This window comes from Chenopodium album, chromosome 22, assembly GCF_948465745.1.
Source record: "Chenopodium album chromosome 22, dcCheAlbu1.1, whole genome shotgun sequence".
Taxonomy (NCBI): domain Eukaryota; kingdom Viridiplantae; phylum Streptophyta; class Magnoliopsida; order Caryophyllales; family Amaranthaceae; genus Chenopodium; species Chenopodium album.
Genome location: NC_137855.1, coordinates 17,171,687 through 17,184,101, shown reverse-complemented (window position 1 = coordinate 17,184,101; position 12,415 = coordinate 17,171,687). Strand labels below are relative to the sequence as shown.

The 12,415-nt window shown below is 35.5% G+C and overlaps 1 protein-coding gene across 2 annotated transcripts; it reads right to left on the bottom strand.

Annotated features, from left to right (window-relative positions):
- Nucleotides 1-2,102: 2,102 nt before the first annotated feature.
- LOC145605948 (uncharacterized) lies at nt 2,103-6,318 on the bottom strand. 2 transcript variants are annotated; one of them, XM_081662015.1, is made up of 4 exons: nt 5,550-6,318; nt 3,475-3,629; nt 3,021-3,271; nt 2,103-2,484 (listed from the first exon to the last, which is right to left on the bottom strand). In XM_081662015.1, the coding sequence occupies exons 1-4, from the start codon at nt 6,163-6,165 to the stop codon at nt 2,481-2,483; spliced, it is 1,026 nt and encodes a 341-aa protein (XP_081518141.1). In that variant the 5' UTR covers nt 6,166-6,318; the 3' UTR covers nt 2,103-2,480. The 2 variants fall into 2 exon arrangements, with proteins under 2 accessions (XP_081518141.1, XP_081518142.1); XM_081662016.1 differs by having other exon boundaries at nt 2,103-2,435.
- Between the last annotated feature and the right edge of the window lie 6,097 nt (nt 6,319-12,415).

The following is a 12,415-nucleotide window of genomic DNA, read 5'->3' as shown; positions in this document are numbered from 1 at the left end:
ATGAATAATATAAAAGCATAAATAGATGTATTAATTGTAGACTTACTGATTATTCTTATTTCTGATTATTCGTTAAGTTTTCATGCCTACTGGTATATGGGATCAGCTATATTAACACTGAACTTCACTAACTATACTGTATGAAGTAACGAATCAATCAACAAAAATCTTCAAGGAGCCATGAATGTGTTTGGTGGGAAACCAGTATTGCTGTCAATGTTCTAGTTTAAGAAGTATTACATTGAACATCCAAATAGAAAGAAAAGTGAAGTATGGTAGATTGAATATGCTTAATGCTTTTGTAGAGCAAAAACTTCATTACAACAACAAATAAAGATGAAATAGTTGGAAATACCAGAACTGAAGCTTGTATGAGAGGGAGACGATGCTGTCGAAAGCACAAGATGTAAGTACAACATTAAGGAGAACAAAGCCAGAGTCCTCATCCCAATTTTTCATGTATATTTTCAAGTTATATTTTCGTTTCATCTGCTATAGATGGAGTTAAATAATGGATGACTTGGTGACCTTTACAATAATGCTAGCCATAATTTTGTTTTTTTTTTGGTTGGTAAGGAGAAGGGTCATATCAGACCGGAACATCTCACAAGTTCTCTCGGCACGGGTTAGCGGGGTAGGCACTTTGGGTGTAGGGGGAAGGGTAAGGGAATTCCCACCCCAAAGTGCCTATAATGGGGTTTTATAATCCATAATCTCTTGATTGCGAGATGCAAACTTCCCCACTAAACCAAGCTTTGCTTAGTGCTAGCCATAATTTTGTTACCACTAGTTCAAAGAGCAAAATAAAATAGAAAGGAACAAATGCTTATCCACTTATATTATAAAGCAAAGGAAACAGAAGTGGGTAGTGCATGAAACTAATCACAAAACAAAATTATACCTTATTATTCTTTTTGTCTATGTTTTCACTTTTATAGGTGGAAAGCTAAACTCTCTTAGGATGCTATGGGCGGATGGGCCGCCATTAAATATATATATATATACCTTATTATTCTATCTGTTTGCTACTTTGGATGGATGATTACTAAGCCATATCTTGGATAATAAAACAACTATATTACTATATATTAGCTAATGTATTTAGAACAATTGCTTTTTCAAAGGAGGTGTAAAATAGCTTAAAGTCAATACCTACATTATTATAAACTACATTATTTTTGGAAATGCTTGGCCATTGAGTAGTAGATTATGTTGCAACTTTGAGTCACTATATACAAACTCATTAAGATATAGACTCTTTTGTGGATGATACATTTTCTTATTTTTATTTCTTCTAATGACTAATGCTAAGTTAGGTTTCAATTATAAGAGAGAATAATCTTAACTTTTGTGTTTCTTCCATTGAAAAAATGGTCCTGGACTCTCTAACTTAGAAAATGCTCTCTTGCTTGCTTTCCGTTGCTAGTTTACAGAGTGGCTCCGAGTGACAATGACTGAGGTGAGTGAGGTCCCGATGCGAGGGGACTTATAATGGATGGTTACCACATTCACGTCTGTCTTTGAGTCTTTCCTCTGCTTCATGTCCAAGTTCTCCAATGGTTTGATTGAAGGGTATGGGTTTTCGGCCTTGGAAGGGGATCGAGTATTGGTTTTAGAACTGTTTTCTATCAGTAAGTAGGAGAAATGCTTGGATCGATTTTCATCTGCTCTCATTTAAAGCTAAATCATCAAGCTTTTTCTGATGACTTAACACAAGAAGGCAGATGGGTGGGCTAAGCTGAGCCTAATTTGGTTACGACAGTGAGGGGGGCATACAACTATCAATAGACAGGGAAAACAGTACCGGTGCTGCACCAAGCACTCTAAGCTTAAAGTTCAGTAATTTTAAGGGCTTACTCCGGAAGAGGAGTTAACTACTAAAGAAGTGTAAATTAGGGGAACATACAAGTATACAACCATCATTTGAAGCTAAAGTATTTATTTGGGTGGATATGTTTTCGGCCTTTAAAGGTATGGATTTTCGGCCTTGGAAGGGGAACATTAAACAAACCATAAAGAGCAGTAATATACTAATATACATAAGAAAATGCATGAAACTTTCTCCAAATATAGAAATAGTAACCCTCGCATGGCTAACAATATTCGAAAATAACAGTCCTGTATAACAACACACTGTAAAACTTTACAATCCAATTGAACTGTCAGAGATTAAAGATATTCGTCATAAACAGAAAAAATACATCCTTTTCTTTTCCATATAAACTGAAAAGGGTCACTTGAGATTCCTAGAAAAAGTCGTTCTGTATATTTACACTCAGAAAGCCATGTTAATGCTGAATATAGCTAATCTGATCTTCAAGGCCTCCCATTCACTTTGTATTTTATTGACAAAGCCAACGCGAATCGTACACACCCTGGTAAAGATGTCCCTAACTTTGTATATGAAATGAAAGTGCACATTGGTGCTGTCCTATCTGTATTGAGAGTTGTTGGAAAGCTTTAATCTCTTCTTTTAAAATCTAGCTGAAAGGAATGAAAGAAGCATATCAAGCATTGGAGTAGCTTTTTTGGTAAAGACAACATTTAATTGCTATATTTCAAAGTAATATAGTGAACAAGGACATCTGGAACTAACTCTGGAATTGCTTTTAGAAACATCAGCTTGTAACATCAATTTTCGAATCAGATGAAACAAATTAATGCCAACTAACAAGTATTTTTGTGTTTATATTCTGTCTTTCGAGGGAGGGGTGGGATGGGAGGGGAAAGTGAGACTCATTAACATAAATAGGACAGTTGATGTGGAAAGAGAACCACTGTGCTACTACTCGCATCTTATTTATTTTGCTTCCATTACCAGCTGTGCAAGTAACTCTGCATACTGGCTTATCTATGAATACGCAGTTTTAATCCATTCGGTTCTAATTTTTAGTGGCTTAAAAGGTCCATGCTGCTGAACTCTTCAGTTATTCTAATGAAGTTCATCCATTCTAAAGAGTTTTTGTAATGAAATGAGTAACTAGTGACATTGTTTGAAATATTAGAAAAGGTGAACTTACTCGACAAGTACATGTAGCATGGAGGCTGTTGTTTCCTTGTCAGTGCAGCTCATCACCAAATCCAAGTACTCCATCGCTTCATGAGGAAGTAAGCCATCGATAAAAAAGCGGAATAAGTGAGTATGAGTCCCTTGCATCACATTAATACTCTGTTCAACAATTTTTCTTTGACGATGCTTGGTCAAATCAGCTGCCTCCATCAGTGGTAACAGATTTTTCTCTTCTTCATTAAAATGTTGGCTGCAGTTCTCCTGTTATTGCCAAAAAGATTAATAGCCCAGAACCAGAAAGATACTTCCTCAAATAGTATGAAGCACATCATGGAAAATCACACTGTGTCAAATTTATCAAGGATTCATTCAGAAGCTCTTAAACAAAAGAAACTGATTTGATAAAAAAAAAAAAAAAATCCGAGTTCATTCAAAACTCAATGACAGTGTTGCATACAATATACCTGCAATGTTTGCAGTCGAGCAGTAAGGCTACACAAGGCCTCCCTATGGATAGATGTACCAACATTCAGAACTCCCACGGATTTGATATCTTCTTTTATTCCATTCATTACAGGCAGGTCCCTTGCATGTTCCTCAGTCACACATCTACATACCCCTGCATTGTTATCTACATATCATTTTCAGAATCTGGAACACACAAATTTACAGCCATAGTGCCATTTTCAGCACTTATATGAAAGGATACATAACTTTCAACTAACCCACCTGGGTCGTAAAAATGATAGCAACAGAAAAGGATTGAGCGTAAAAAATCAATTTTCATAGAAAATAGTAGTACATTATCACAGTTGCAGGCTGCTTGCAGCCTCAGATCAAACAACTAATATGCAAAAGTTTTAGCACTGTCATAAATGATAAATCCACATTAAGAGTAAAAATTTTAGAGAAAACGGCTACAAAAGAAGCTGAATTCATTTATCACGGAAATTCAATAAAAAAATCCACTCAGGAGGCAAACCATCAAATGTTAAATCTAGCAATGGTGGTAGCATATTAGCCCACTATTCAACTTTACACCAGATGAAAGACTACATTGTGTTTCCGGTAATATACCTAGTTCTCTATGAACATGTGTCACTTGGTACAATGTTAACATGCTCAGTAAGCCTGTAAAGGTGAGATTAGTAAGACTCATGTTTGATCCTACGATCTTACCCATACTCAAGCTAAAAGCCAAGATAAGTCACAAAATGTCCAATTGAGTACAGAATCATCAACGCCACACCATCAATATACTCGAAGCAATCTCTAGAGATCCTAACTTCATTCAAACCAAAGAAGTTGAAATAAAAACTAGGATATTTATTGGAATTTCGGAAGCACCAATGCACCATGTGTATTGGTTATAATTAATTTATTGGCTAAGAACCAATCTCCAATTCTCCACCCCCCCCCCCCCCCCCCCCCTCCCTTTATCTGGTTACGCCTTTGTCAGTTAAACCATACATAAACTAAAATCCTCCATATACATAATTATATATATGCAATCCCAAGATGCCATTACCACGAAAGGTTCATGATTAGAAAAACAACAATGAGCATAGTAGATTTCAGCTTCAACTCAATGCGCAGCCTCCTATTAAATAGCTCAAAGTTTAAGTCATTAGGCTTTCAAAGGCACACATAGCAACGTATGTCTTCTATGTCATTCTTTTTCTCCCCCTCCTACTACCACTCTTCCTTGTACCTGTTATTCTAATGGGAATTTTTCCCTATACTTAAAACTCTAAACTTTACACACCATAGGTCCCACAACTCATTTGACTGATTCCACTTAGCTCGATAGCAATAAAGCCCATGCTAAAACTAAGAATCTAAACCATCTCATCGCAGGATCACACAGCTGAATCCAAACTACAAATTCTCAGTATTCTTAATGAGCAAAAACTAAGCTAACTGTTGATGTATCATGTGCATGATTCAAATTATAGTTGTGTAATTAGTGTATAGCATTACCTTAAAATTGTGGAACAATAACTTTCTCAACTTACATACATACAAGTATCGGATTTTCACACTACTTTTTTGTGAGTCATGCTAACAACTACCATTTTAAATACTACCTCTGTTTCGAATATTTTGCAATGATCGGACATTTTCTCCCAACACCTTGTGTCAATCTTTGCAAATACTTTGAAACGAAGGTAGTACGTTAACATTACTACGGAAAACAAAACCATCATTTTTATAAATTTTTGCTGATTCACTCCTTCCACTTTTTTTTTTTTTTTTTTAAATATTTTTAAAATTTCCACATATTCAAGTAATCTCAATATTAAAAGGCATTTTCTAAAGGGGCGTCCATATCAGTGATATCACACTAAATCAATAATACATTTGTACTAGGCACACGATAGACCCGCACTCAATTTTAACTAATTTGACATTCTCCTCGATTGGCCAAGGCCCAAGGGCATACGAATGTACCGTGTACAGGGGTGTATAAAAAATACGACAAATTAAAAAAACGACTGTAGAACTTAATTTAAAATAACATTTAAAATTAAAAATTGACCTGGATCAGAAGCTTGTAAAATAGGAAAAAGAATGCGCTCCTCCATCTGAGCATGCTCAAGCAATACTTCAAGCAACTTCCCATAACTCTTCCCTAACTTACTCACCTCCATTTTCGGGGTCCCGACACTTGGATCAACGGCTCCTACTCCACCACGTGTCGAAAGATCCAACCCCCACCTCACCACCCTCTCCAAATGCCACTTCATACTCTTATGCTGAAGCACAACCATTCTCACCACCACCCAAAACGCCGCTGTTTTATCCTCCTCTTCCCAACCACCTTCCACCACCCCATTCCTCTCTCGTTTAAACAGAGCAGGACGAGGGAGCTTCGTTTCAATGTACTCCAATATCACCTCCGACGGTCCCGAAACCGGTTCATCCGTATCGAAACGGACTGTAAACTCAGGGGTTTCGGTTTCGGCCCGAGGGACGAAACGAAGCGTGAGTGGTTTGAAGAGAAGAGCGAAACGTAAGTATAGAGTAGCAGAGTTATTTGGATCACCATGTAGAAAAACAATTGGTGGGGTTGGTTTCCCACCAGCTAAATCATTTGCTGGTGCAATTTCTACTAGACATTTCTTGTTGTTATGCTTTGTGAAACAATTCCCCATTATTTTTGATCAAAAATCGGAGTTTATGGACTGATTAAATTGGGATTTTTTTCTGGGTATTGAAATTGGGGGTGATTAGCGTAGGAAGAAAGATGAAATGATGAGTAAAGAAAGGGAAAAGGAAATGATGGGGAAATGAAGAGGAGAAGGGAAGATGAAGAGAAGAAAAGGGGGAAGATGGAAAGCTTGAATGGGAAGTGAAGTGAAAAGGAAAGTGGGATTTTCGCTCGCTTTTTTTAAGAGGAGAGAGAAAGACAGATACAGAGAGAGGCGCCTTGGAGCGTGGCATGTTAGCTGTTTATTACCTTTTTGAGTAGATGATGTTAGTGATTAATTAATCTGATAGTAATCATGATTTAGACCAGTATTATTGGTAACAATATATACTCGATTTTACTCTCTTTGTCTCAATTCCTCTTTTGACACATTTACCTTATTTTTTTCCAAAAGGTTTTGTGTGAGACCAGGCTCAAAAGTACAACAAAAAGGCGCGGGCTAACTAAAACCGATCGCGAGGCCCGCAACACCAAATACATGACAGTAATATTCTAATACCTGACAATAATATTCTTATACATGACAATAATATTTTAATATCTGACAATAATATTCTAATACATGATAGTAATATTCTAATACTTGATAATAATATTCTTATACATGACACTAATATTCTAATATATGACAGTAATATTCTAATATATGACAGTAATATTCTTATACATGACACTAATATTTTAATACCTGAAAATAATATTCTAATGCATGACACTAATATTCTTATACCTGACAATAATATTCTAATTCCTGAGTAAAATGGCCTGGTCTTATTACTGATAAAAATAATCTTATTCATGAGTAAAATTTTCTAATTCCTAAAGAATATTAATCTACTACCAGACAAGCATTCTAATATAAAACATTAAAAATTTAATATCTGACATTAAAAGTTTAATATCAAGCATTAAAAGTTTTATAACTGACATTAAAATCAATATCTAAATTTTAAATTTTAATATCAGAAATTAAAAATCCATATTCTTCTCGCTTCTCCATTTCCATTGTTTACCACTTTCTCTCTCCTCCAGCAAATTAAACCCCCAATAAGTGTCAATCCCATTACACCCACCTTTCAGAAGACGCAATTCAGAACAAGCATTAGAGGCAATCCAATCGCAGTCCAAAATCGTACATACCCATAAATAATCGACGAAACCAGGGTAGTAGAAATGATTGCCAAAACCCAGAACGATTGCAAAAACTCGAGCCACTGAAACAAGTAGAAGATTACAATGGAGTGGTTGAGAAGGTGGTGCGCCGGGAGTTTGCGGCGGCGGAGGAGAGAGAAAAAGGTGCGAAACAAGCCGAGGAAGTGCGAGAGGTAGAAAACGTACCATTGATGAGAAGGTTTGGCGTTTTTGGCTGGACCCTTGAACGGACTCACGGTGAGTCCGTTCTACACAAAAGTTTTACTATTTTTTTTTATCTACATCACTTTTTACTAACTCTTTTATCTGGTTTCAAAATTTAAAAATAATAATAATAATAATAATAATAATAATAATAATAATAATAATAAACCTCTTCTATCTATCAACTAATTGTTGGTCTTGTAATGGTTTAGGGACTGTTTTGATTTACTGAATTAAACTGAATATTTTATGAGAGGAGAAAATCAAGAACTAAACTGAATTGAACTGAAATGAAAATAAGTTGAAGAGAACATGCCCTTAGTTATTATTATAAGAGTACAAATTAAAGAAATTTTTGTATTTTACAACCCACAATGCACAAATAACCTACTTATTGACTTTACCACTCAAAAAAAAAAAACCAAAACTGAAAATAAATAAATAAATAAATAAACACTTCTATCTATCAACTAATTTTTGGCCTCGTGATGTTTTAGGGTCGGTTCTGATTTACTGAACTGAACTGAATATTTTATGAGAGGGGAAACTTAGAAATTGAATTGAACTAGAAATAAGTTTTGATAACATGTCCTTAGTTATCATAATAAGAGTATAAATTAAAGAAAATTTTGTATTTTACAACCCATAATTCACAAATAACCTACTTATTGAAATTACCACTCAAAAAAAATAAAAAAAAAAAAAATAAAATACCACTAAAAAAGACAAAGAATTTAAATTTCACCACAATTTAACACTTTCCGTTTAAAAAAAAACTGTTACATCTAACGTTTTATAAATAAAAATAAAACTTCAATTTTCGTGCCAAAAGCATGCTCTGTATAGAGATTTAGGGGTCATTTTTAATCTTTGAGTCTGATGAGAGGTAAATATCTATACCTAATATTTAAAAACACAAACCATCATGCCCATCATGCCACATGTACACTTTATTTTTCACCAATGCAATGCCATATGTCACCTCATTAACATTTTATTTAATTAATCCCCTTTCTCATATTTTTTTTTAAAAAAACTAGCTTTAATTCAATACATGTATGAATGTTGTTTGGTTCACTTTCCCTCAACTTAATATCTTCTACAATTACATTTAATTTTCACCCCTTTAATTTGTCTCCTTTATAAACTATTTATTTTCCAATAAAAATATGTTATAAAATAAAAATTAATATTGTATACATATAAATAACCCGTGCATTGCACGGGACAGAAGGCTAGTTTACAAAAAAATTGATTAATTCTAATTGTTTTTTAGTTATTAACTTTAGCTATACTAGTCAATGACGGAGCTACCTTGTGTCCTACACCACACACATGTAAAAAAGGTTCAAATTAGTTAAAATTTAATTAAATGTAGAATACAAAGTACATTATTATGTTCAAGCATAGTCTAGTGATTAGAAAATTAATGTTAATATGAAAGGTCACATATTCAATTCCCTTGCCCAACATCAAATCCCCCCCCCCCCCTTTTCACCATTGTGCGAAATACCAAAACAAACTTATCGTGAAAGTTTGATCACATTAAGCAAGATTACTTTTCTAGTTAAATAAATCAAATTAGTAATGTAATCGACCGCTTTTAAAATCAAAGTATTTCTTTTAACATGCACACACCTAAATTGTTACTTATCAATCCTTGTAATTGGTATTTTGAATCATGCTATTATTCCCAAAAAATTTGTTTAGTGACTCTGAACCTATACACATAATTTCTATAATTTTGTGAATTACTTTAAGCCTTAAATTGAGGTAATATTTGATGGATTTTGGAATAATCAAAGTTTGACGAATACAATTCATCCACTTTTTTTACAAAATGAATAGGGAAATTTTATTAAGCATGGCTATAGTAAGAGGTGTATGCACTAGCTTATGTTGTGGGACTTAGTCTTCTAGCATTTCATCTACATTATTTCTTGGAAATTTTGACAATTACCACCTTCTATTATGTCCATTTTAGCAATTACCACCTTGTATTTTTTTTTTTTTTTGAAAACTACCACCTTCTATTTTCAAAAACATCAAAAGTTACCACCTTCTCCACCACATGACGTCATGTGGGCCCCACCCTTTACCTTCCCCTCCTATTTACCTCCCATTTCTTCGATTCTCATCTCTCCCCTTACTTTTTCCCCCCCCAAAAAAAATCAGAACTCTTTAATTCACTCCTCTAAATCCAAATTGACGAACAATTATTGGTGGTTGCTGCAACATGACAATGATTCCCAAAAGAAAGGTATATGTTGTTCATCTTAATTTCTTAAATTTAGGGGTTTTCAATGCGTTTTAGGGTTTATGATTGTAATTTTGGGAATCAAACTAACAAAAAATTAGGGTTGAAATTAGGATTTTGCGAATCAAATTAGGGGTGAGGGTGTTCAATTGGTGAGCTAATTGACAACAAATTGTGAATTATTACCTGGTTGAAATTAGGGTTTGGCAATCAAATTAGGGGTGAGGGTGTTCAATTGGTGAACTTATTGAGAATCCTAGCTTGTCCCCCCTTCAACAATGACATTTCCAACCCAATTGTACTATGATACTGCACTTGGAACAAGGTACAATTTTGGGCAATTTAGCAACTATCTTGACCAAGAATTATGAGGAAGAGAAAGGATGTGACAATAGGGAGTAAATTTTCAGGTTGTATTAGGTGGGTGAGGAAGAATTGATTGCCATTAATGGTGAAGAGAGACAAGGGAGATGAGAATCGAAGTGAGGAAGGGGAAATAGGAGGGAAATAGGCAAGATGACATCATGTGGTGGAGAAGGTGGTAACTTTTGATGTTTTTGAAAATAGAAGGTGATAATTTTCAAAAAAAAAAAAAAAAAAAAAAAAAAAAAACCAAGGTGGTAATTGCTAAAATGGACATAATAGAAGGTGGTAATTGTCAAAATTTCCTTATTTCTTGTAAGCCACCTCTTCTTCTGGTTTTTTATTGACTTGTTCTTTCATTTTCATAATGCAATTCTGTCAACTAAATCTTTGTTTGGATAGAAGAAATGGAAGGAAAAGAAAGGAAGAGAAAGGGAGGGTGTTCTAACGAGGACGAGAAAAGACTCAAGACGGGAAGTGGTGAACCCCTACCAGCTTGAGACACCTTCTCGCGCTATAACTATACTTGACGATGGCTCCATACGGTATCAAAAAATTCTCATAGTCGTTGAAGTCAAAAAGTTTAAGTTGAAGGTGGATTTTTTTATTTGAGACATCAAGGTTTTGAGAGAGATGGAAGGTGCGGTGGGGGAATCCCCCCCTGTGACCCCCCCCCCCCCCACCCTTATTAAGCGGACCGTTTCCCCCTAACCCCTCGGGGGGAGCTTTCCGGCCAGATTCTCTTTATTTGAATAATCCCGGTTAATATTCGTTCGTTCGGGGTCAAACTCTCTTGTTTAGGTAAGGGAATGGGGGAAGGAAGGGAAAGGAGAGGGAGAGATCCATTTTCCCTCTCCCTTTAATAAACATAATCCCTCCAAAATTAGAGAGATTTTGAGGGAAATTGGAATTCACCTCCCCCTCCCTTTCTTTCCTCTTCCCTTCCTCCTATTTCCCTCCCCTTCCTCCTATTTCCCTCCCCTTGCTTTCCTTCCTTATTTGTTATCCAAACAAAGTGGTAAGAGTCGTGATCTAAGACTTAGACTCCTTTGCATCCTAGAATTCTTAGTTATTTGGTTGATTGTATATACGGAAGAGAAAAATACTTAAAATCCTTATTCCCCTTGCTCATTGTTTGGTGAATTGGTTCCCTTTTTTTTCAAATCATTTAGCGTGTGTTTGGATAAAGAAATGGGAAAGAAAAGAAGGGGAGGGAGGTGCAGGGGAGGGAAGAGAAAGGGAGGGGAGGGAAGAAATATGAGTTTTCCTTCCAAATCTCTCCATTGTTGGAGAGATCAAATTCTTACATTTAATCCTTCCATTTCTCTCCCCTCAAATTCCCTTCCTTCCACATGTGTTATCCAAATGAAAGATAATCTATCCCTCAATTTCCCTTTCCTTCCTTTCCCTCCATTTCCATCAATCCAAACAAAGTGTTAATCCTTTATCCTTTGAGTTAAACCCAAAATGACTTTGCTTAGGTAGTTAGGTATTGCGAGTTCCCTTATTATTCTCTACATAGTCTACAACTCTCATCTACAATACAACCACACTCCATCACTTGTAATTCATTTTACAATCACCGGCAACCAGTTCATCACTACCACTTGTCCGATCACTTCCCACACCACCATAGCAATTGATCGGCCACCATCATTACCAACAACTTACCAAAATAAGGTTTGACATGTTGGAGGCTTCTTAATTAGTCTCAAATTCATATTTACTCATCGAGTGGGAGATGAGGAAAATGGTAATGTTGCTTATCAATTATGTGTGGGATGTTGAGAAATGCCCCGTTGTTGTAGCTGCATATTCATGGACGCTGTACACCGGTCCAAAATCGGACCGAAACCCAAAATCGACATTTTTTGGGTACCGGGACCAGACCGTAATCAACTGGTCCAAGTTCCGGTCCAGACCTGTTTATTCTGGTCCGATCCAAAATGGACCGGTTATATTCTTTTCTCTTGTTTTTTTTTTGGCATTTTAGTATCTTAACATATACATACATTTTTAACGTCTTGTTTTTGTTTGCGTGATTTCCTTTTTTGCACCTAGAATTTATAAATTATAAGTTTTGTACCTAAATTTTTTAGAAATTTAAACATAAATTTTAAAATTTTCACCCAAAAAACTACAGAAATGAACTTTCTGGTCCAGGCCGGCCAATTTGGAGGACCGGAGAGCGACCCGGAATCCCCCGATCCCAGTCAGT

Coding starts and splice junctions, on each gene's coding strand:
- LOC145605948 (XM_081662015.1), bottom strand. CDS start 6,165: ATGGGGAATTGTTTCACAAAGCATAACAACAAGAAATGTCTAGTAGAA. Junction 3,630..5,549: donor TTTACAAGCTTCTGATCCAG/GTCAATTTTTAA, acceptor ATAACAATGCAG/GGGTATGTAGATGTGTGACT. Junction 3,272..3,474: donor CTCGACTGCAAACATTGCAG/GTATATTGTATG, acceptor TGGCAATAACAG/GAGAACTGCAGCCAACATTT.